The following is a 25,912-nucleotide window of genomic DNA, read 5'->3' as shown; positions in this document are numbered from 1 at the left end:
TTTCATGTAGTATTCACGGAATACTGCCGGTTTTTTTCACGGAGTATTGTCGGTGTTCTCACGGAGTGCTTACGGAGAATTTTTGATATTTTGATGGAGTATTCACGGAGTACTGCTGGTTTTTTTTTTTTTTTTTTTTTTTTTTTTTTTTTTTTTTTTTTTTTTTTTTTTTTTTTTTTTTTTTTTTTTTTTTTTTTTCAAAAGAATATTTAAAAAAAAAAAGAACTAATTATTGCATATTATTTCCGAATTCAATTAGACATTATCATCTGATTATTTAGTTAAAAAACCTTTACTATCAGTCTGCCGTATTACTCATTGATCGGATGTCGAGGTGAAAGGCTTATTTGTTTTATGTATAGTTAGTTGATGTATCAGGTTTACTACTGATCAAAATGTATCATAATTGACAGTAAAAATGAATTCGTCATTACTTTAATAAGAACCTTTTTATTTTTTTGATTATTGGAAAGAAATTATTTTAGACTCTTTCGTTGAGAGAGATACTGAAAAAAAAAAACATTATTTCGAATTCATCATTTCTAAACTATCTATATCTTTTAAAAACTTATGAAATAGAAAAATACAATGAATCAATAAATTAACTCATAATTACCCAAACATATAAATAATGTATGTAATTAGAACCGAATTTCATAATTTAAATTAAAAGAATTTTCTATTGTGAACGGTTTTTTTTTTGGTTTTTTATTTTTTATAAACAATACATAAGATGTACTTGAGGTTATTTAAAAAATCAGAAACCACTGCGAGAACTCCACGAAAATCCTGTGAAAAGATCTCATTGCCTCCACGAATACTCCCAGTAAACTACCCTGGAAAAACTCCATGAGAACACCGACAAAACTCCGGATAAATCTCGCAATAATAGCGAAGAAACTCTGCGACCCCGCTCGAACGTCGGCAATACTCCGTGGATACACCAGCAATACTCTGCGAATACTCCGCAAACACTCCATGAGAACACCGGCAATACTCTATGCATACTCTGTGAGAACACCGACAATACTCCATGAATACTCTGAAAATACTGACAATACTCCACGAAAACCCCGATAAAACGCTGTCGGAATTTCGTGTCGTAACTGCACACAATACCCCGCGTTTATGCAGCTGAAACACCGCGTATTTGCATAAAATACCCCCATCAGACTCCAAAAGGGAGTATACTCCGCGTAAACCCCGCATAAAATCCGAGTTTACACCGGATCGTCTATACCACTAGGGTAAACTTCATCTCAGTCTTGAAAATAATGAATTTTCTAACTTCTTTCGACTATAATCACAAATCTATGGAATTTCTCGACTTTACTAACATACAATACAAATACCATAAAAGTATTTTATCGAAATTATTTAGTATAATATTTATGTTGATGAATTTTAATTTCAAGAATGACGTCCCATATAACAATCTTGTTCCAGGCTTGTGCAAGCCTAGTCTAAAGTTCGATAGACGTTAGTGTCTTTTCCTACTTATGTATCTTGCTGCAGATACTTGTGGCTAGATTTTAATAGCAAGTCTAATGCAAGCCTTAAACAAGAAATCCGTGCCAGATTATAACTCAATTCTGGAGGAAGACTATAGTTAAAAATAGTTGCCCATGACTTGCTCAAGGCTCAAAATTGATCTTTAGCCTTGAGCTGGTCGTGAGCAAGCCATGCGTAAGTACCTGCGTAAGTTACTGGTGCAAGAAATGTGCCAGAAACTTTTCAACTGCACCGTATCTAAGATATCTTCAATATTCTTGTGTACAATGCCTTAAGCAAGTTATGCACAAGTCTTGATGGCGATTTTTTGCTACATGATCTTACGCAACCCATACGTAGAAAAAGACACTAGTGACTAGGGGTTTTGTTCGAGGCAATGGCACCAGAATCTTGCTAAAGCATGTATTGGGATGTACTCAATAATTTCCCTGAGCGAAAAGATACAAAACAAAATTTCTTTAAAGTAAAATCACATGAATAAACTGAAGCAATTTTAACTGATTTATAGAAATACTCATACCATAGAAGAAACAATAACCATACCACTCTTGTTAAAAATTTTTCACTACTTTTAATTTTCTATAATAGTATAATAGTAACTTGATGTTTTTTAATTTTTTTACGATGTATTGTTATATCTAGGAATGATAGTAAACTGGTCATGAAAATAAAAAAAAGCCATTCGACAGCAGAAATGGAAATAGATTTCTCATTATTTGATTATTTCAACCTTTCAAATAAACATTAATCACAAAATAAATTTTTTTTGACATTCTCAGAAATTCTCAAGGTTAAAGAGCAAAAAAAAATTGTCAAAAAATTAAAAGTTGAATGCAAAAAATTTAAGAATTTAAATTAGAAAATTGAAAAAATTATCGGAATGACAAGTTGAATAACGAAAATTGAAGTTAAAGAGAATCAAATTATCTACGAAGAAGTATTCTTTGTTTTTTACTATAGGATTAATAGTTCATACAAAATTAAATAAAATAATTTGAGTTAAAATTTCAATTATGATAGATCTAAGTGTCATACGTGAAATCAGTCTTAAAAACTGTCAATAGAACAAAATTGAATTTACACATTTAAATTGAGATATTCAGATTTTATGAGTGTTACACAGCAATAATATAAATTCAATCAGTTTCATAAATTTACTGATAAATACAGTAGTTAGGATCCTATGGAATCTATTAAAAGTAGGGGAACCAATGCAATAGCAAAATTTCATTTAATGAGTCGTAAGATAAGAAATTTCATTGGTCTAGACACATATATATATATAGGCGTGAAAATTGAAGCTTATTTGAAGAGCTTTCAGACGAATTTTATACAAAGTCGATAAGTTATAACATTCAAAAAATATCGAAGAAAGAATAAGTTAAAATATGAATTTTTGACATTTTGAAAATTTTGGAATGCTATAACTTCTAAACTAATCAACCGATTGAGCTCATTTGCTAATTTGATCACGGTAGTCACCTACACGGAAAAAAAATTCTAACTAAATTTACGATAATAATATCGTAATTTGTCCTATAGATTATTGTAGTGGTGGACTAGACTTTCAAAATCATAATTTTTACGATGTAGCATTGGAAATTTCATTAAAGAAATAATACTTCAGACAAATAATACGACGTCTTAAGCTCTTGATTATAAATTACGATGTGAATATCGTGAAATTTGAAGAGAAACTTTAAATAAAAGAATAAAATAATAATCATTCGGACAATTGATTCGATTCCGTCCTTTCGAGAGTGAAGTGTTCGACGCTTTGGACCACTCGGCCACCGAAGAGCTTACACTTTAACTTATTATTAAGGTCCACATAAATGATTTGAATAAATATTCATAAATCATGAGAGCGCCTCTTGCGGAGGACGCAGTTGATATTTAAAAATTACGATAAATTATTGTAATTTTTAGAGCTTACATCGTATTGTAACGATGAGAAACAGCACTGTAATATTTATTTTATTCAAAAGTACATAGAAAGATAAATATAGGAATCCTCACACGAAAAATTTGTTGGTCAGCCCTAAAAAAAAAATTCAGTTAAAATTTCAGCCCTTAATTTCAATTTTAAGCGGTCCATCATCGATCTCAAAGTTTTCCCTTATGAATAACATGGGAAAACTATTTTTTGACATTATTGATTAGTGAATCTTCTTGAGCAATAAATTGTCTATAATTAAATTCAAAGAATCAAATCTGTGTACTCAATATTTCGTCTATTAATGACGTTAGAATATGCAAATTTTACGAAAATTCCTCATTTATACATCTGGAGGCTAAACTGTTGGTTGTAGAAAAAAAAATTAAATGGTAATTTTGTAGTACATTTGATTCTCGACAAAATTGTCGATATAAACTTTTTGTATGATGAACAGTTCAATAGTTATGAGCTCTCGAAGTCTCATTATTTTAATTATTTACTTATATTAATTAAAATATTGAGTATGGACAAAAAGTTGAATGGTAATTTTCTAGTAAATATAATTCTCTACAAAATTGCCATAAAGAACTTTGTTGTATGAGAACAGTTCAAAAGTCATGAGCTCTCCAAAGCTTATTATTCAAATTATTTACTTACAACAGTTAAAATATTGACAAAAAAAAGTTGAATGTTAATTTTGTAATACATTTGATTTTCTACAAAATTTTTTTTATGAACTTTTCTGTATGATGAACAGTTCAATAGTTACGAGCTCTTGAAGTCTCATTATTTTCATTATTTACGTATAACAGTTGTTAGCGGGAAATAAATCCCTTTTTCTTTTGTTTAATTTAATTATTAGATTTCTAATTAACCTGAAATAAAACTGGATTAATATTTTGAGCGTAAATTAATTGAGGAGGAGAGTGAATGGGTAAAATAGGTATTAGTAAATAAAAGACGTGATTTAGGTATCAAAATGAAGAGTATATTTTGACCCAAAAAAGTTAGGGAAAGCACTACGGCATAAAACCCTTTGAAGATGTTACAATGATAAACACGAGAATATTGTTACAAGAAGAATGATGATAACTCGTTGAACAATTGGTACAAGACTAATGTGGATATGTGCGTGTATGTGTGCAAGTGTATGTAATATGTGAGCGTTTGTAGTTATAAATTACGCGATGCGAAATCGGCGTGTTTATTTTGTGAGAATTTTAGGCACTATATACACGTCTGTATATAGGCAAGAGCGATCTAATTGTCCGCGGCGGGACAATTAGATAGTACTTGGTACTAGAGATCGAGTGATTGATGAAAGCTTTCAAGTGTATATGCGCAGAGGCGAAATTACCGATGGATCAGATCGGCCTTACGATTTGAATCGCGCAGAATATTAAGATATTGAAATTCGTTAGAAAGAACTTAGAAGTTCAATTATATTGTCGATGAACAATAAGGTGTGATTAAACGTTAATCTGATTGATTTTTAAATTAGATTGTTGAATTAGATGATTCGGTTATGTAACGTGACGGAGACGAATATGTACTGCAGTGAATTGAATCTGATCAATTGGAATTGATCGATGATTGATTGGCGACGAGGCCGTTACTTGAATGTTTGTTGAATTCAGGTAATTGTTCACGATATGATAATTGAAGTGTAATGATAATGAACGAACGCGTGTTATTCTAATTAAGATACACTGAACGCTTATAGGAATGAACGGTATATGATTATTATAGGTTCAAGATCAATTTGTGTTGTTATTATTTAATATTAATACTAATATTAATATTAAATACCGAACACAATTGATCGAATACGCAATAAAACACAAATGAATCCCGGGTTGAATGGGCGAGACCCACGCTTAACCGAGTGTGGCTTGTTTTTCGTACAACGTAATACGCGCGGTTTGAAGATGGACAAAAAAATGATTTAATTTTAATGAGATATATTTAATTAATACCTAGATGATATCAAGAAATACTTATCCTTCCACGATGGAAGTGAATTATAGCGGATTATCAATTTATTAATGAATATTTGATTGTTGGCTTGAGAATTATAGAGAGAATGCTCACAGTGTGGGCGCTCGTTAGTAAGACTCGTAGTCAACTGGTGCAGAAACACGCGGTGACACCGGTTCGTTGGTTCGAACGAACGGAAAATCAGACAACCGCGCGACAGAGATATGCTGAAGGCATGAGTGCGACGATGATGCACAGCGAAACCGACGCTATAATGAGCGCGCGCGTTTACGGTGCGACCCAAAGTGGTGAAGAAATTAGATAAAACACCACCAGGTGGTGACTCTATTAAAATTTACCCTTTTTTACGTTAATAGGATGACAATTCACATCGGATTTCCGTTATCGACGTAACAACAATTAAAGTATTGAGTATAGAGACAACAGTTCTTTAAAAATTCGGTAAAAAATCCAATATACTACGTATATACGCAGAAAATTTTATTTTCAACAGCTCAATAAATTTGAGCTTCAAAAGCCTCAATTAAAGATTCATTTAAATTATCAGTTTAAACTATTATCTGTTGAAAATGATTTGAATCAAGATTCTTTAGCACTATTTTAAATTTATAAAAAAAAACTAGTAGAAAGTCCATCATATCATTAATAGTTGATTATTTATTTCCTTTTTCTATTTCTTAACCCTTCAGAACATACGCCTCTCGTACCACAGTCATTGCTATCGTGATGAGAGAAAATCTCACGCCTATTGCGCAAGCGCCAAGAGCGAAATTTAAAAAATATTTAAATAATTTTAGGATATATATCAAGTAAAATACAACATAAAATATTATTTGTTTAAATACTAAAAATTAAATAATAATTCTTTTTAAATTGTTTTTTATAAATAATTATTTAGAAATTATTAAATTTGTTATCTTGATTATAATACTGGTATACAGGTACACTTGTGAACAACTTTTAGAATACTGTTTATTTGCATATCTATATACATTTAAAATGGCGGCTAGATACCACGGAGACCGCCGAGATGAAACGAAGTAATACGAACAGCAATTTTTTTTATGCCTGACTTAACTCGCGCGATGAGAGCAACTCTCACAGTTAATGAACAAATAATTTTTTTTCTTTATTTTTCAAGTTTAAAAAATTTTGTTTTTTTTAGTATCATTTAGAGCATTAAATTTTAGGAAGGTAAAAAAATTTTCAGGGGGTCATTCCATTTCAATTTAGAAAGAAAAAAAAGTTTTAAAAGAACTGTGAGAGAATCTCTCTACACGATGGTTCCGTAGGGTTAAGTACATAAATCTATTAAAATAAATTTTTTTTTTATTTTGAATAAAAAAAAATAATTTTTAATTTCTATTTGGAGTATCTGACACTTAAATATTACTAACGTATGCTATTATAGATCTTTTCGTTTTTTAAAGATACAGTAGAATCCGGATATAACGACCTTCAAGGGACCAGCGATATTATGTCGTAGTAACTGGATGATGTATTAAACGGATATTTACATATGTATGTAATTATGTATTATAAGTGCGAAAGTTTGATTTTCCTATTTAGGTAAATAAAACATGTTGTAGAAATCAGTTACATATGTTTATTTTAATTATTCTTATATGTACACAAATAAGTAATACATACCAAATTACAAACATAGGTACGTAATGTACTGTAATACTGTAACTAACGTAGGAAATCTGTTATTTGGGTTTGTTTTTGACAGACTTTTGTTCGGTAGTAAGAACTTCGGATAGCATTGTGAATTCGTGACATCATTGTTTTCATATGATCATCATCAAAGTTAGTCTGAACAAATACATTAAGCGTTTCCGCAGCCTTCAGAGCTTCAGATACACTCAAGGTTGGATAAAACTCTGGTTCGTCATCATCACCGTCGCTATCTTTGCTATTCGCGTCGTCGGCGATGATATTATCCACAATGTTTTCATCAGACGGCTCTTCACAAGTGGCGACAGCATCATCGACACGCGCGTATTGTTCAAAGTCCTCGTTTGTTATGGGTAACTGATGCTTATCAATAGCCTTCGCCCAAATGCTCAGCGGTACTTCTTCGTTAAAATCATCTGAAGTTATGGTACATTCTCCATTGCTTCGGATAAAACCAGCATGTTTGTAACAGTTAGAAATTGTTCCTTGCTTAAGTTGAGTCCAGGCATCTTGAATCATTAGAATAGCGTCAAGAACAGTGATCTTCGAGCACTCAACACTACTGCATCCGCCATCTAGAAACTGGATCATTTTTAAAACAAGGTTTTTACGAAAATGTGCTTTCAAAGCTCGAATGATCCTTTGATTCATGGGTTGCAACACTGATGTCGTGTTTGGAGGCAGAAATACTAGGATTATACTTTTCAAGCCTGCAATATGGGGATGTGCAGGACAGTTGTCAACTAACAGCAGGATTTTCTTATTCTTTTTCGTAAGTTCACGATCCCATGCGCGTGCCCATTTGATAAAAATGTCACCAGTCATTCAGGCTTTTCGATTGCTCTCATAATCCACTGGCAAATGCCGTACATTCTTAAAACATCTGGGACGTTGAGATTTCCCGATTACGAGAAGTTTTTTTTTAGCTGTGCCACTCATGTTGGTTGCCACCATCACTGTTATTCGCTCCTTTGATAATTTTCCTCCTGTACATTTTTCACCTTTAAATTTCAACGTCTTGTTTGGGGTTAATTTATAAAACAACTCGGTCTCATCTGCATTAAAAATTTCATCATCACTAAATTGAGCACGTAGAGTAGACCAAACTTTTTCTAACCAATCGTGTACATCACTCTGTTGTACTGACAAAGACTCGCCAACAATCTTTCCACTGACGATGTTGTGTCGTACTTTAAAACGGTTTATCCAACTCATGGAACACATGAAATTTTGCATGTCTAACTGTCTAGCAAAAAAATTTGCCTTCTCTTGTAGCAGAGGTCCATTAAGAGGTATTCCCCGGTCGCGCTGAAGCTTAAACCACTGTAACAATGCCTTATCCAACTGCTCATGAGTAGAAGTTCTTACACGTTTGCATTTCAAAACATTGGCATTAAATAGCGGCTCGATCTTGTATTTATTCTTCTTTATTGTTGATATTGTAGAATAAGATACGCCAAAGTTCTTTGCGAGGGTCGTGTTTGATTCTAATCTGTGTAATATTGCACTCTTTTCTTCAATTGTAAAACACTTTCTCTTCACAGAACTCATTTTATGGTGCTTTATGAACTTGTCATAACAGGTGACAAACACTAACTGTGATTTACGCGCGCCAATAAGGAGAATTAAACGGTGAAGCGCGCGGGGAAAGTGAGGGGGCCGAGGTATTGGTCATTTGTTACCTAAATTGAAACAAAACACGGCGCGTCGTTTTAAACGGACGAATTATCGTAAAAAATGGTCGCTATAAACGGTTTGTCGCTCAAACCGGAGTCGCACTAAACGTTTACATTTTCTCAGTATCTAACTATTGAACCGAACTTGAGTAAATAATATTGACGCTAAAAACGGTTAGTCGTTATAAGCGACGTCGTTATAAGTGAATTCTACTGTAATTGTTGCGGAAGTTTACTAAAAGTTCATAATTTTATATTTGAATTTCGATTCATTTATGCAGTTAAAAAAGAACAAGCATAATTTTTAATGAAAATTCTATTCACAAAATTAAAAAATATCAACTTATGTCATTAGTCAAGATGTTGACTCGGGTTTTAATTTTAAAAATTAAGAAAATACAGTGCTAACTATCTTTTCGAATCCTTACTTAGTTTGTGATAATTTTGAATCTATTGAAGTCTTGCTATGATATTTTCTGATCTTAAAAATTAATTGTAAATGAAAAACATCATCTTTATTATAAAATTTTTTTTGATAAAAATTATGTATTTTTTAAATAACTATGAGTTTTAAAATTGATGTTATTCAAAATTAATGCTACAGACAGTAAAAAACAATCATTTAAATGAAATAAGGTAAAATACACTGCGACTTTTATTTTTATGGTATAAAAGTTTTAAGTATTGTGAGAATAAAGTATATCAATAAGTTAATCTATCGCTGTATGTATTTTTTTCATTTTCCACAAACTCAGAATTCTAAGTCACTCTAAGTTGATTTAAATTTTGAAGATATCAAATTTCTCAGTAGTTTTTATAATTTTAAATTTGAACTTATCGAAAAATTAGCTTTTAGCTGCTATTCAAAACAAAAAAAAATTTATTTTAATAGATTTATGTAATCAAGAAATAGAAAAAATAAATGAATAAACAACTATTAATGATATATGATGAACTTTCTATTAGTTTTTTTTATAAATTTAAAATAGTGATAAAGAATCTTGATTCAAATTATTTTCAACAGATAATAATTTAAATGAATCTATAATTGACATTTTTGAAGCTCAAATTTCTTGAGCTCTTGGAAATAAAATTTTCTGCTTATATACGTAGTGCATTGGATTTTTTTACCGAATTTTGAAATAAATTTTTTTTCGTCAATATTTTAATTGTTGTGAGTAAATAATTTAAATAATAAGACTTCGAGAGCTCATAACTTTTGAACTGTTCTCATATGACAAAGTTCTTTATGGTAATTTTGTAAATTATATAACTTATTTTATAGAAAACAACAATTACTTTACAAATAAGAACTGGTTTCAAAAAGATAGCTCAAAACCGGGCTAAGTTATATTAATTTAAAAGAAAAGTTATTCGATTTACATGCATTTTTAATGGGAAAACTTCGATGCTCGAGAGGAATTACTTTAAATTAAAATTAAGAGCTGAAATTTTTAAGGAATTTTAATCTCAACATAAATAACAAAATTTTCTTGTGTTCGCTGAAAAAAAAAAATCTGGGCGTCGGTTGGCCCTGCGGGCCAGCCCCAAAACTTTCCCCTGATTAAAAGAAACGATTCGAAACGATTTGCAATGTTAAACTTCCATAAGAATGGCGATTCCAAAGTATTCAAAAGCATTAAAAAGTATTTAAAATTTTTTTTTTCGAATCGTTTCAAATCGTTTCTTTTAGTAAGGGTCCGCTGTTTTCGAGCTCAAGGAGCTCGAAAATATTAATGTGAATATATTTTCGGGCTCTTCGAGCTTTTCAAACTCTAACAAGTTACGCTTCATGCTAAAGTTTAAAAGTTTAAAAATCGAAAATCATTAATGAACAAGCGGTTTTTAAATTTTAATTTCCGATTATGTTCAATAAACTAAATGTATTACGGCAGAAATCAATGTCAGTAATCGAAATCAACATTTAAATGAGTTTTGACTTAGGTCAGAGCAATAATATATAAAATATTTGAGAAAATTATTAAAAACAGTGTTTTTCGATTTTTTCCTTGATGATATGGTTTTAACTAAAGAACAAGTTTGATGGCATTATATAATGATCAAATGAGACCATAAAGAGGAAAAGTTTGTAAGATTTTAGACACATTTTAGTACAGTACATTTTGATTTATCTGGAAAAAATACCATAGAATGTTATTTTTTTAACTTTTCAACGCTGATATCTTTTGAATTAATTTACCGATTTTGACGTTTGAGATTGCAATAGACGCATTTTATTAAATTCTAGAGCTGATTAGAATTTGAAAGCGATCGATTCAGCCGTCTTGAAGGTATTAAAAAAAAACCGTTTTTTACCATTTCTTTCTCCAACGATATCTCTCGATAAAATCAACCAATTGAGATGGTTAAGGCGGCATTCAACGCGTTTTATTGAGTTCTAGAGTTGATTAGATTTTGGCGTTAATCGTTCAATTCGCTTCTGAGAAATCAATAAAAAACTAGAAAAAAAAAAATTTTTTTTTTTTCGTAATTCGCCAATATTTTCGAGTCTACTTGATCGAATGATCTAAAAATTTTCAGGAAAGTTGATGGCCAACAAGTTCTTTCGAATGCCGCCTTAAACATCCAAACCGATCGATTAGTTAAAAAGTTATAGACCATTCACACACACACACACACACACACGGACGGACGGACGGACGGACGGACGGACACACACGGACATCATTCTGAAAATAGTCAGAACAGCTTCCTAGGATACCCAAAACGTCAACATCTGATGAAAATTCGATTTTCGAAAATCGTGGTGAAAACAATAACTTCCCGAAATTTTTGAAAATCATTGATTTTCGAAGCGGGAAGTTAAAAAAGGTTCGTTTCAAATGGAGCACCCTAATATATATATATGTATATATATATATATATATATATATATATATATATATATATATATTAGACTGCTTTTTTTTGCAACTATTTTTTTTTTGCTCCCATCCCAACATTTTGTTGAAAATATTCCTTAAAAAATTTCCTGAGAGTTTGAGCCCTTAATATTAATATTAAGTATTTTCCCGGAGCTGGTGAAGATTTCCCATTTAAAATACACGTAAACTTGGGTTTTTATTTTTTAAACTTCCATAATTCCGCGGCATTTTATGATATCATCTCGCCCAAAGTCGGAATTTTCTCAGAATTAAATGCTCTACAAAAGTGTCTATTGTTGCGAAGTCGTAACACATAGGGGTGGGGTAGTACGGACCGCTAAACCGAATTTTTTCATAAAATTCTTTTTTTTTCTCTCATTATCTCATAAACAACAAAGCTAATAGAAAAAATGTAAGTGACAATTCTATAGAAAATTCAATTTCCTACAAAAAAGATCCTTAGCACCAAATCACTAAGATTGATATTTTCTGAGATATTAGTTATTGAAGTTTACGTAAGATTGAATTCCCATAAAATGTCGAAACAAATCTTAGAAAATATTGATTTTTTAATTGACTAATATATCGGAAAATATGATTCTGAGTGATTCAGTGCTAAGGACTTTTTTTGTAGGAAATTAAAGTTTCTATAAAATTGTCACTTACATTTTTTCTGTAGGCCTTGTTGTTTATGAGATAATGAGAGAAGAAACAAGAATTCTATGAAAAAATTCGATTTAGTGGCCCGTACTACCCCACCCCAAAAATACCTTCAAATTTTTTTGGGGGTATTTTCAACAAAATTTCGGGATGGGAGCAAGAAAAGAAAAGTCGCAAAAAAAAGCGGTCTATATATATATATATATATATATATATATATATATATATATATATATATATATATATATATATATATATATATATATATATATATATATATATATATGGGGCATTCCACGCCAAATCGGACGGTTTCAAGAATTTTAATTTTCAATTTCCGTCATTTTTTGATATTCTTTAGTACGCATAAAAAAAATCATTCTCCTAAATTTTGAGATTTTTTGATCATTGGTTCAAAAGATAGGACATTTTCGAAAAAACCGCTCTTTTCATGGTTTTTTGCTTATAACTTTTTGAAAATTTGTTTAAATAAAAAAACTCAGAGAATAAAAAAGTTTCGTTGTTCCATGTACTTTTGGAAAAAAAGTACAAATAATTTTTTAGAAATATTTTTTATTTAAACAAATTTTCAAAAAGTTATAAGCAAAAAACCATGAAAAGAGCGGTTTTTTCGAAAATGTCCTATCTTTTGAACCAATGATCAAAAAAATCTCAAAATTTAGGAGAATGATTTTTTTTATGCGTACTAAAGAATATCAAAAAATGACGGAAATTAAAAATTAAAATTCTTAAAACCGTCCGATTTGGCGTGGAATGCCCCATATATATTTGTTTGGATAAAAAAGACGCCTGTGAAAATTAGAGCTCTTAATTTTAACATTTAGAGGTTCCGCATTGCACTCTTTTATTTTCCATAAGACTAACATGGAAAAAACCTTTTTTTCGTCCTCTGATTTTTATAACTAGCTAACGATGCATCATAGAAAAAATCAATTGCCATACTTTTATAGAGAATTGAATGCTCTACAAAAAAAGGTTCTTATCATTTTTTGATAAATCTATTTGTTCAAAAGTTAGTTAAGGTAGAAGTCGAATTCATATTAAATTTTGAGATATTTATACTTTTCCGGTGAATCTATCAGACTTATTACAAAATATCATGTGACCTTTTTTGTAGACAATTTTATTTCCTAGAAGTTATTCTTATAATTCCACATTGTTTTCTAGTTATTTTTATTTCAATGTCAAGCTCTTAAAATCGATCAGACTATTTTGTTATGAACTTGACATTAAAATAAAAATAACTAGAAAACAATGCTAATTATTCCTATGACACATCGTTAGCTACTTATAAAAATCAAAAGACGAAAAAAAAATTTTTTCCATGTTATTTTTGTGGAAAATAGAAAAGTGCAATGCGGAATCTCTTAATGTTGAGATTAAGAGCTCTAATTTTCACAGGCCTCTTTTTTTATTTAAATGAAACTTTTGAACCTGTTTGCGAAAAAAAAAAAAATTATTATTTTTTGAATCACCCTAATATATATATATAAAGTGTAGATTTGCCATATTTTTCACGAACAATGTGGGTATTTCGCGATATTTATTCTTTGTAGTGTTATTTTTATCCAATCAAAGACGTGCTTTCTTACCATGAGTTGCAAAAAAGACTTTCTGTAATGGTTAAATTTGATTTATAGCTAAACAAGCTTCCTAACAGCGTGTAATTTTAAAAAAAATTTTTTCAAATTACTAAATCGTTCGAAATAAATTCATTCAAAGTTTTCCATCGTTGCCATTAACGCCCCAACCTCCTTAAAAATGACAACTTTTAAAAAAATTTTAAAGCATGTTCACTTTTGATTTTTATTTGATATTATATCTTTTTACTATCATCTTTATCATTATTCCTTTACCCTTTTTTTTCAGGTTATGAGCCAAGAAGTCAAAAAAGAAAATCCTTTGCAGTTCAAGTTTCGAGCGAAATTCTACCCCGAGGATGTTGCTGAAGAAATAATTCAAGACATCACACTTCGTCTGTTTTATCTTCAAGTATGTGATATTATATTCCATGGCATTATTTTTTTAATGACATAGATTCTCATGTGTAGATTAAAAATTATGTTAAATATTGACAAGAATACACAGCAAAACAAGTGATATTCAATCAAAAAATATTTTGAAAGACAAATGTTTTCGGAAACCAAGTCAAGATCTTTTTGAGCTCAGAGAATTTGTCTAGGTTAAAGAAAATTGGTTTTGGCCAGAGGAGATTTTTACTTTATTCGAGAAAAATGAGGTTTTCAAGAAAATTTTCTTGAATCAAGAATATTTACTTTCAGTCGAAATTTTTTTTTTTTTGTGTAATCATGTTCAATATACTTTTTCTATTCTAATTTATTCTAATAGCTACATATTTGGACTTACAAGGAAAGTATTCAAGGTGTCCTCCTCTAATTTTGTTGCGGCTGAAATATGTCATCCTACATCATATTCTAAGAGACATAATTTTTTTTTCCGGTTAAAAAATATTTTCACAGGGTAAAAGGGATCTCTGAACTTGACCAACTTAAGCGTTGATTTTGAGGTTTCATATACTTTCAAAATTTAAAAAATTTTTTTCAAAGTACGAAGTGGATAATAATTTACAAGGAAAAAGATGATAAATATACTCCGATGCGTATAAAGCAGTTAAAATTAACTATCAACAACAATTTAAAATGACAAAATTTCAATAGAAAAGGGAATATTGCATATTTCTAAAGTAGACTCATTACAATCGAAAGAGCAGAAATGAATAGGAAGTACGGTTATTGCGTTAAAAAAAAAATTTATTCATTCAAGGGGTAACTGACTACGGTATGGCTGTAACAGACTTTATTTATATTCATTTTTATTTGATAATTTTATTTAAATTTTACCGACAATAATTATAAACAAGCTCCACTTACTCTAACAATTCTTTTCAGCTCCGTCAACTAAACAAGACCCTGCTCCTTCCTCCAAACTGCCTTTCTTGTCCTCGTTTCAATCCTTATATCTCTAATTCCAATTAGAAACTCCAATTCTAACTTTACAATTATCATCTGGTACTAATATCATTTATTTTACTTAAAAAATAATTTAATTAACTGATAAGCTTCCACTGGCGTGGGTTTATGAGCTTTTGGTTCTATAATAGGGTGCTCCATTTGAAACGAACGATTGTTTTTTTCAGCGAACACAAGAAAATTTCGTTATTTATATTGAGAAAAAAATTCCTTGAAAATTTCAGCTCTTAATTTTAATTTAAAGTACTTCCTCTTGAGCATCAAAGTTTTCCCATTAAAAATGCATGTAAATCAAATAACTTTTCTTTTAAATTAATGTAACTTAGCCCAGTTTTAAGCTATCGTTTTGAAACCAGTTCTTATTTGTAAAGTAATTGTTGCTTTTTAAAAGTGTATGAAACGGTTTTGGTCTAACTTGATCCATGTCGATTGTATCAGCTCCGAAAGTCAATTTTTCACTTTTTTCATTTATTTTTGTTAATAGTGAAGAAACGGCTCATCTTACATAAAATATGTATTGGACCAATATTTTAGGAAATTTCATCTTCTACAAAATTGCCTATGACACTTATATTGCTAAAGTGCACTATTCATGAGATCCATGCATTTTAACATTTTACAGTAAAAAAAATTGTAAAGTTACTATCCTGGGAAAAAATGATCAGATCTGATCAGACATGAACAGGCATGAGTCTTCAGGTCTGATCAGATATGTTCATGTCTGTTCATGCCCATCAGGGTATAAAAATTATAGGGAAAAAATGGCTCTATATAATCATATATAATTATGTATAGCTATATTCAATTATATTCAATTATATATAATTATTTCTATAAAAATTAAAAAAAAAAATTGGGGCTTGTGTAGGATTTGAACCGTGGACCTTGCGCTCGAAAGTTTAACCCACTACCCGTTGACCTAAGAGATTGACTTGAAAAGTAAGTTTCCTATGAACTTCAAGTAATACTAGTCCGAGAGCTGGCAACAATTTTTGGGTAGGTATTTGAGGCAAGCTGAAAACTTGTCCTATACCTCTCCTATTATACCCCAATACGAAACTGCAGACCTGGCTGGTGAGTAGCGGGGCTAACTCAACCCCTAAATTTTTAAAAATATTATTTTTTTATTTCGAAAAATGTATTTGAGGCAATATGCAATTTCTATATGTTGTAGTTTAATATTTAAAGAATAAAAAAAAAAATAAGCCAGATGATTTAGTCGGGATTTTAAAATTGCCAGACGCGTGCAAAAACATTTTGAAAAAAAATACAAAAAATGTATTTGAGGCAACTTGAAATTTTAACAGGATATTATTTATAATTAAAAAATAAGATCCTCAAAAAGACAGGTCATTTCTGTGGGTCTTTCTACCTGCCAGGTGATCCAACAACTTATATATAAGTGCGAGTGCGTAGCGCTATAGACAAGCTGTAGCGTGAGGGAGAGCGTATATCGGCAGCTGTCTGCGTCCTTGCTTGCCGCGTTACTATTGGCTTTGACGAGGTCACGTGACATATAATAGCCACGAGGTTTTCAATCGGAATTTTGGAGTAAAAAATATAAAATTTTATGAATTTCTGCTAAAAACGGTTTATATAAAAATGATTGTGTTGATTTATGTGTGTTAAATGGATATATTTATTGTGTTATATTTTTTTAGCATATATAATTTAAAATTTATACAAAAATTGAATATTTTTTTCACGTGAAAATTAATAATGGCTAACGTATTAAATAAAGAAAGTAACGATTACAAAAATAGACAATTACAAAATCGGATTTATTGAGAGAAAATAATTATACAACGGCAAAATTATGAGTACAAAAATATAAATTTAATTCATAAATAAATTGTTATTCTTCATCTGTGGATGCTCCTTCATCAGAGCTATCAGAATCTTCTTCAGATTCATCTGTGTCCGCTTCATCATCCTCTGCATCATCTACGAAAAGAAATATATATTGATTTTTTTAATTAATCATAGTAATTCGAATACAGCAGTTATTAAAAAAAGACTATTTATACGCACCTGCAATAACATTTCCAATATCATTTTGTTTATTATTGTCATGGACAAGAGCGTCGAATACTGATTGTGGTATACAATCTCCGTCAAACCAGTGAAAATCTAGCGTATCCTCATTAAGTGCCCATCCGTTTCTATCCGGTGTCAAAGAGCTGGGGAATCGTAAATATGCATTTCTCCAAATACTCGTTATATATTGCGTTCGTAAAAGATGTTGTTGTAATTCAGCTTTGCACGGTGGTAAACGTACTTTGTTGAGGGGAATCATCGGATAATAAATTGTCTGCAATAAAAAATTACACTGGTCAACACTAGTTTTGGTGCCGGGATCCGGTTTTGTTTTTTTGACTAAGCACTAAATACTATTTACAAAAGTAGCATTCTTTTTAAATTCCAACGTGTAGTTTTCAAAATAATAACCTTTGATTAAAAAAAATAAAATATTTAAAAATAAAGTTAAAAATTCTATATTGAAATAACTTCTAACAGTTTTTGAGAGACCCTCAGAATTCGAGCAGGTAGTATTTGTGAATACAGATGTTACAGCTATTGTATTGAGTTAGGCAGGTAAAAGATACAATAATAATAAAAGTATACGGAATGTTTTATAGTGTCAGTAAAAAAATTGGTAAACTCAATATAGTGAATGCTTCAATTTCGTTATGAGCATATATCGCTTGAAAAATAAGTAAATTAATACAATACCTTTTATAGGAGTAGAAACATTAGATCTTATCACAGCATTGTCATAGTATTTTTTCATCAACGCTAAAAAATTTTTATAACAACTTGTATGATAACCATCTGTAAGGTTAGGAATCACTGGCAAAACCACGTTATTATATTTTAGTCCATGATATTTACAGATTTCTAACACTTCATGACTTTTATTGAGAGTTTTTTCTACAAACGCAATCACTTTATTATCACTTTTTTTACAAATGACACAACTTAACTTTTCACTAGACATTTTAAAATTATTTACTTTATAAAACGTGTAACATCAATGTTAAAAATGTACGACTGAGAATAACGACTCCAAAATTCCGATTGAAAACCTCGTGGCTATTATATGTCACGTGACCTCGTCAAAGCCAATAGTAACGCGGCAAGCAAGGACGCAGACAGCTGCCGATATACGCTCTCCCTCACGCTACAGCTTGTCTATAGCGCTACGCACTCGCACTTATATATAAGTTGTTGGATCACCTGGCAGGTAGAAAGACCCACAGAAATGACCTGTCTTTTTGAGGATCTTATTTTTTAATTATAAATAATATCCTGTTAAAATTTCAAGTTGCCTCAAATACATTTTTTGTATTTTTTTTCAAAATGTTTTTGCACGCGTCTGGCAATTTTAAAATCCCGACTAAATCATCTGGCTTATTTTTTTTTTTATTCTTTAAATATTAAACTACAACATATAAAAATTGCATATTGCCTCAAATACATTTTTCGAAATAAAAAAATAATATTTTTAAAAATTTAGGGGTTGAGTTAGCCCCGCTACTCACCAGCCAGGTCTGCAGTTTCGTATTGGGGTATAATAGGAGAGGTATAGGACAAGTTTTCAGCTTGCCTCAAATACCTACCCAAAAATTGTTGCCAGCTCTCCTACTAAAGGTTGTCAAATAGTACGTCTACTCGGACGCCACTCCGGTAGATCCCCGGTAGTGAAACCTCTGTTACATTATATAAAAATAGAAATAGATATAGAAATTCGTTTATTCATTTATTCATTAAAAATGATTTAATCTTTTTGAGGGGTGGTAGTTTATCTTGAAGGTATATATTTGTTTTTAAACGTAAAAACACGTATTTTCTATTTTTTTCTGCTTAGTTAGTTGCAATAGATCTGCTTTACAAGTATGTAATATCGATTGAAAAAATATTGATTGTAAGTATATGAAACCTCAAAATTACCTCTTAAGGTGGATCAGATTATGAGTCCATTTTACCCACTAAGAATGTTCTTGCACCGAAAGAAAGTGTCTCTTTGAATTTGAAGTAGAATAACATATTTTAGCCTCAACGAAATTGGAGGGGGACACCTCTAATAGCTTTCTTTATAATAAAAAAATAATATCATAGAATTTCCCAATAATTATCCAATTTCGAGTTATAAACATCCACGTAATAGTTATTTGGGTTACTTAGTATGATTTGGAAAATCAAATCAGAAAATGTTTGTTTAGTTTTTGCACTTACAATATTGAACTAATGTAAGAGGATTTCTTGGAATTTTCTATTGCCATTAATAGTTATGTGATGTATTTTGGTAATTTTGACATGATTACCAAAAAATCTCTTCATGGCTAACTTAGTCCACTTGTTACGCGATGTACTATTTTGTTGAAGAATTAAAATCGTTCAAAAAATGCTATGCGATAAAACGATATTTTAACAATTATTTCCATATTTTGCAGGTAAAGAATGCTATCCTTACGGATGAAATCTACTGTCCTCCAGAAACATCTGTGCTTTTAGCGTCTTATGCAGTTCAAGCAAGACATGGTGATTTCCAAAAAGTAGTTCATATACCCGGATTTCTTGCCAATGATCGTCTTCTGCCTCAACGAGTTATGGATCAGCATAAAATGAGTAAGGAAGAATGGGAAAGTTCTATTACTACATGGTGGCAAGAGCATCGGGGAATGCTTCGCGAAGATGCTATGATGGAATATCTTAAAATTGCTCAGGTACATCATATTTTCTCTTATATCTATTCATTCATTAGTATCTTCAACATTCGTATAATCATTAAATTTTTTATTTATCGCTTTAAGGATTTAGAAATGTATGGAGTAAATTACTTTGAAATCCGAAACAAAAAAGGAACTGAACTTTGGTTAGGTGTGGATGCTTTAGGTTTGAATATTTATGAAAAAGATGATAAGTTGACTCCGAAAATTGGTTTCCCTTGGTCTGAAATAAGAAACATATCGTTTAATGAGAGAAAATTCATAATAAAACCTATTGACAAGAAGGCACCTGACTTCGTTTTCTTCGCACCAAGAGTCAAGATTAATAAAAGAATTTTAGTTCTTTGTATGGGAAATCATGAACTTTATATGCGCAGGCGTAAACCTGATACTATTGATGTACAGCAAATGAAGGTACTTTATTTTTTTAGACAAAAATTCTAACATTGTTCTATAACTTTATAATGAAATAAGTGAAACGGCAAATTTAAGTATTTGAATTCGTTCACTTGTCGCAAGACAAATCCGTTGATTCGTTTAACCCCTGACAAGCACACATCTAAACGGTATACCTCTTTAGGCATTGAGGGTGAAAAGTACCTAACATATTTTATTTTCAAATGTCTTGGTCCCTAATAAAGTTAGAAAATTTTATTTTTTTAAATTAAAGCTCAAAAAATTCTCTATAATATAGATACAATATCAAATTAATTAGTGTCAATTGAAATAGATAAAAATATTATTGAAGCTAAAAAAAGTGCGTTTTTGAAATTGTTTTGTTTTTTGGCGATATTTTTGTTTCTAATGGACTAAAATATAAAACATTTTAGTGTTTTGGAAAGCTTAAAAAGCGCTCTAGAAGATGGTGAGGTTCGTTTTTTGATCCGCTCCAAACAGTATAGTTATTTTGCTACTTGAATGCATCAAAGCAGCGTATGCTAAAAAGTAGGTACAGAATGGGTTTTTAAATAAATCAGAGATCTATTACTCATTGAAATCTTTATTTTCCAGCACAAAAATACAAATAAACAGTTGTTTCGTTGTTAGAGACAAAATGTCTCTAAAAATATTTGATATATATATGACTTATGCATGCATATAAATACATAAATTTTCATAGGTTTATAAATATTTTGTGCTACAATTGTAATCATAAATTATTACTTACTATAAATAAAAAGAAAAAACACTCATATGTTTCGAGAAAAAATTCTTGAACACTTGACTGACTACACTTAACTGGCACACTGGGTAAAAAGTACCCACAACGTTCTGCGCTCACTGCGTTGTAACAACTGAATCTCACCAACGGCTACTGAACACGCTTCTTTAAGGTCTCAATAAAACATCGCTGGAAGGGAGAACCCTTTGTTAAATATACACAAAGAATTATAACGAAATAAAATTTTGGGGTGCGTACTTTGTACCTAGTGTGCTTGTCATGGGTTAATATATATGACAAACCGAATATTATTATTTTTACAAACGTTTGTTTCATTATATCTATTAAACAAATGGCCAATTCAAATAAATCTTACAGCAATCAAAATAGTTTTTCAAGGCTTAGATCTCATACAATTTTGAGATCGGTTGAACGAATGATTACCGAGATTTTTAAAGATGACGATTTTTTTCATAATTTCTTTGAAAAAAAAAAAAAAAAAAAAATTAGCGATTAAGTCATTTTCAAATTTTCTAAAATTTTAGTCTATAAATGTTTTTGATTGCTGTAATAAGATCAATCGTCACCGAAACGTTACAAAAATAATTATTTATGGCTTAATTCGGACTTCGTTTCCACGCTTCAACATACGCTCGATTCTTTCAACATAAGAAACAGTAACCTCCTTTGAAAGTTGAACGAAACGTTTATTCTTATAATGACATTATTTTGATTATATTTATGGTATAATGATTATAAAACTTATATTAATAAAAATTATTTTTATTAGGCTCAAGCTCGGGATGAAAAAATTGCTAAACAACAACAACGTGAAAAGCTGCAACTCGAAATAGCAGCACGAGAACGAGCTGAAAAGAAACAACAAGAGTATGAAGAAAGGCTACGAAGTATGTCCGAAGAAATGGATAGGCGGCAAGCTGAGTTGAATGAAGCTCAAGAAATCATAAGACGTTTGGAAGAGCAATTAAAACAGTTGCAAGCTGCTAAAGAAGAACTAGAAGACCGCCAGAAAGTAATTAATATCACACTTTTTTATAGTTTTAATGAAATAAAGTTAAAAATAAAATTTATTTTATGTATATATTCTTCACAGGAATTAACTGTTATGATGGAAAAACTTGAACGTTCACAAGAAATGGAAGCTGCCGAACGTGCTAAATTAGAACAAGAAATCCGAGCCAAAAAAGAAGAAGTATCACGAATCCAACAAGAAGTTGAAGTAAAAGACGCGGAAGCTAGACGATTACAAGAAGAAGTTGAAGCTGCCAGGTATCTATAAATGTTATTTTAATCAATATTAAATGTTATTTACATTTGTTCATACAATGCTGTAATTAATACCTATCTTTTTGCCCAATAAATACAATGAAATTTATTTTAAGGACAATATTATACATTGTAACATGATGAAAAATTCGACATCAACTCGTGGTTTGAAATTATTTGAAATATTAAATAGTTGCCCGATGAGAAAATTCTAGTGACATCTAGAATTAAAAATTTCGACTTCGACGGAGCAATCGATCCACCGCATGATTTGTGACGGGCGATCCGGTTGAGACGCCGACTGAACCGCCGCGTTTTTGCTTTTGAACAATTCGACTCTGACCGAAAGAACAATTTTGATCCCGACGTTTGAACAATTTGATTTACGACTTTCGAAAATGATCCGAGTTTTGATTAACAAACAAATAATCGCGAGAAATCATGTCGACTGACCATAACCGCTTTCGTGAACAAGTGAATAAGCCGAAGCCTCGGCACGAGAACTGAATAAAGTGTACGACCGTTTTTTTTTTTATGAACAAGTGAAATGCGTTTTGTGAAATAATAATCAATTAATTAATTACGTGTAATAATGGTATGATAGTACAATTTTAACGAGTTACTGAAATAAAATATTATTTTATATTTTATTTGATTCGAGCAATTCTGATAATTACGAATTATCTGTCTCTCATTCGTTGCGGCAGTAGAGTCTTCCCGTATACCATATTCTAACGTCACTCGTCAAGTATTTCGGTGATACTTACAGTGTTTGTGTATCTCCGGACAATAAAATAACTGATTTGTATTTTGTGAAACGATTGTTTTTTTTTTTTTTTTTAAGTACGAACTGATTTTTGTGTTTCAATCACTACGACTTTTGCGAGCAATATTTTTATTTATATCGAGTTACGCCGACCACGGCAATTCATATTTTGTTGTAACCAATACTTTTTGTGATACCGATTAATTATTTCATTTGTTTAATATACGACTAATTCATTTTGTTTAATTCTGATTAATCATTTATCGTAATCTTAAGTGCCTGACATTTCCCCGATCCGCCACCCTGAGTCGATTTTTGATAATTGTTTATTGGTGATCATAAAATCACCTGGCGCCCAACTTAATAATAATTGAACAAGGTTGCCAAATAGTACGTCTACTCGGACACTCCGGTAGATCTCTTGCGGTGAAAAACCCGTTACATATTTGGCGCCCAACGTTGAGCAAATTAAAGGGCATAAAATTTCCTAAAAGATTCATAAGGTCAGATTATCAAAGAAAATTTTATTAAAGCCCATAAACTTGTTGGAAGACGAGCAAAAATTTGGAAAATTTTTTTTTTCGTCGATTTTCTTAGGATTATCTCGGAACCGTGCATGATAAAGAAATTTGAAGTTCATATCTGAAAACTATAAACTTGAGGCTACAATTCGCTTTTTTTTATTTTTACTCTACGACCATTTTTCACCGAGTTACAGCATGTTGGAAATCACCCAAAAATTTAGAATTTTTTTTATATCCCTTAATTTTTGTGACCAGTGTATATAATTTCAAATAATTTTTTAATTCTAACGATATTATGTAGATTACGTCAAGAAGAAGCAGATAGAGCATTCCAAGCAAATACTACTCCTTATCATCATCATGTCCAAGAAAATGAAGATGGCGAGGAAGAAGGTGAGGACGAAGCTCCTCACAGTGACGTTACTAAAGATTTAACGACTGATGAATCAATAATCGACCCAGTTGAAGAGCGCCGTACTCTTGCAGAAAGAAATGAACGTTTACATGATCAACTGAAGGTAAGTGATTATTCGTCTTTTAAAAATATGCTGCTGAAGGATAAAAATTTTAGTTGTAATTTTTTTTTTTAGGCTTTGAAACAAGATCTTGCACAGTCACGAGACGAAACTAAAGAAACGGTGATGGATAAAATCCACCGAGAAAATGTACGTCAGGGACGCGATAAATATAAAACTCTCCGCGAAATTCGCAAAGGCAATACTAAACGCCGAGTCGATCAATTTGAAAATATGTAAATTAAGACTAACATTCTGTAAAAAAAACTCCGAATGCTAATGAATAATTTTATCACTGATATGTTTCGTCATTATTTTTGTATTTATTCAACAAAATAGTACTTGTTTTTATGTAAAACATGATGGACACATCAGATGTGATCATACTTCGGAATTCAATTTTAAGATTATAGAAGTTACAGTTTGAGATAAGAAAAAAAAACGGTGTATAATTTACTTTTGATATTTCTAACACGCGTTCTAATGTTTTCAAAATATTTTTAATTATCAACTAAAAAATCACATAAAAAAAAGTTATTTTTTCTTACAATGTGATTTCGTTTCTATGCTCGCTATGTATTCGATCAGATCTACCTGGTTTAAATGAATTTCAACAAATCTATACTAGTTATACGGAAAAAAACTTAATAGCATTGGTTACTATGTTGCACAGCAATCAATGAAAAATATGTTGAAAAAAGTTCTAGAAGAGAAGTGAATGAGCTTATAAGAGTGATCAACACTTTTTTTGGATAGTAACTAGTGCTGCGCTCTACATTACAAATAATATCGAAAATAAGACTCGTTACTATTTCTACAGTCGCTGTTGATGTTTAGCATTTTATCAGACCTTATGAATAAGTATTTATAACTATAAGATATGTTGAGGTATTGTAAACCCACACGAAAGATTACTGTGTCACGCGATATTATGATTCAATATTATTCAGTATTGTACGAATTTCGATTCTAGACAGGAGCTGCTGCTAGGGTTCACAGGTCTTATTACTGAAATCTGAAGAAAAACGTTTTACTGTAGTGAGACATATAGACCTTAGCGGTAGCTCCTGTTTAAAAACAGATTGAATATCGTAAAAAATAGTAGTCATATGCGACGCAGTAGCCTTTCATGGCGCTCTACACTACCTAAAACATATTTTATTTCGTTAAAATCATAGACGATGTCCAAAGAGTCTAATAGTTTAATAAATATCCACTGTAGAAGCAGTAACTAGCTGTATTTTGGCTGTAATGTGTAGCATAACACTGGTTACTATCCAAAAATCTAACCGTTCTTTTTAAGACATTGTTTACTCTTACTATACCTCAATTTTATAATTAACCTCAATCGCTAATCTTCTAGAATTTTTTTCAACATATTTTCCATCAATTACTATATAGTATAGTAACCACCCTGGTGGATCTAAATTACAGTAATTACCGTAATTTAGGTAAAACACCGTATTTTACGGTAAACTTGCGATATTTCGTAGCAACGGTGCGGTGTTTTTACCGTAACTTTGCAGTCAGAGGGCGGCAATTTACCGTAAAAGTGCGGCAATCCTACGGT

General features: G+C 30.8%; 2 protein-coding genes across 3 annotated transcripts in view; one reads left to right on the top strand and one right to left on the bottom strand.

The window, feature by feature from the left end:
- The window catches only part of LOC103580487 (moesin/ezrin/radixin homolog 1), a 65,898-nt gene extending 41,257 nt beyond the window's left edge, over positions 1-24,641 (top strand). For both annotated transcript variants that reach the window (XM_014443683.2, XM_014443682.2), the window contains 7 exons: positions 14,238-14,360; positions 19,813-20,085; positions 20,173-20,502; positions 22,041-22,283; positions 22,365-22,540; positions 24,129-24,345; positions 24,418-24,641. In XM_014443683.2, the coding sequence (XP_014299169.1) occupies positions 14,238-14,360; positions 19,813-20,085; positions 20,173-20,502; positions 22,041-22,283; positions 22,365-22,540; positions 24,129-24,345; positions 24,418-24,582 (1,527 nt within the window). In that variant the 3' untranslated portion in view covers positions 24,583-24,641. The remainder of the gene's footprint in view (positions 1-14,237; positions 14,361-19,812; positions 20,086-20,172; positions 20,503-22,040; positions 22,284-22,364; positions 22,541-24,128; positions 24,346-24,417) is intronic.
- LOC128667784 (uncharacterized) lies at positions 17,113-18,435 on the bottom strand. The gene is made up of 3 exons (XM_053739335.1): positions 18,092-18,435; positions 17,390-17,669; positions 17,113-17,302 (listed from the first exon to the last, which is right to left on the bottom strand). The coding sequence occupies exons 2-3, from the start codon at positions 17,652-17,654 to the stop codon at positions 17,214-17,216; spliced, it is 354 nt and encodes a 117-aa protein (XP_053595310.1). The 5' UTR covers positions 17,655-17,669; positions 18,092-18,435; the 3' UTR covers positions 17,113-17,213.
- Positions 24,642-25,912: the final 1,271 nt, after the last annotated feature.

The sequence above is a fragment of the Microplitis demolitor genome, chromosome 5 (assembly GCF_026212275.2).
Source record: "Microplitis demolitor isolate Queensland-Clemson2020A chromosome 5, iyMicDemo2.1a, whole genome shotgun sequence".
Lineage (NCBI taxonomy): Eukaryota > Metazoa > Arthropoda > Insecta > Hymenoptera > Braconidae > Microplitis > Microplitis demolitor.
This window is presented reverse-complemented; position numbering and strand designations above follow the sequence as displayed.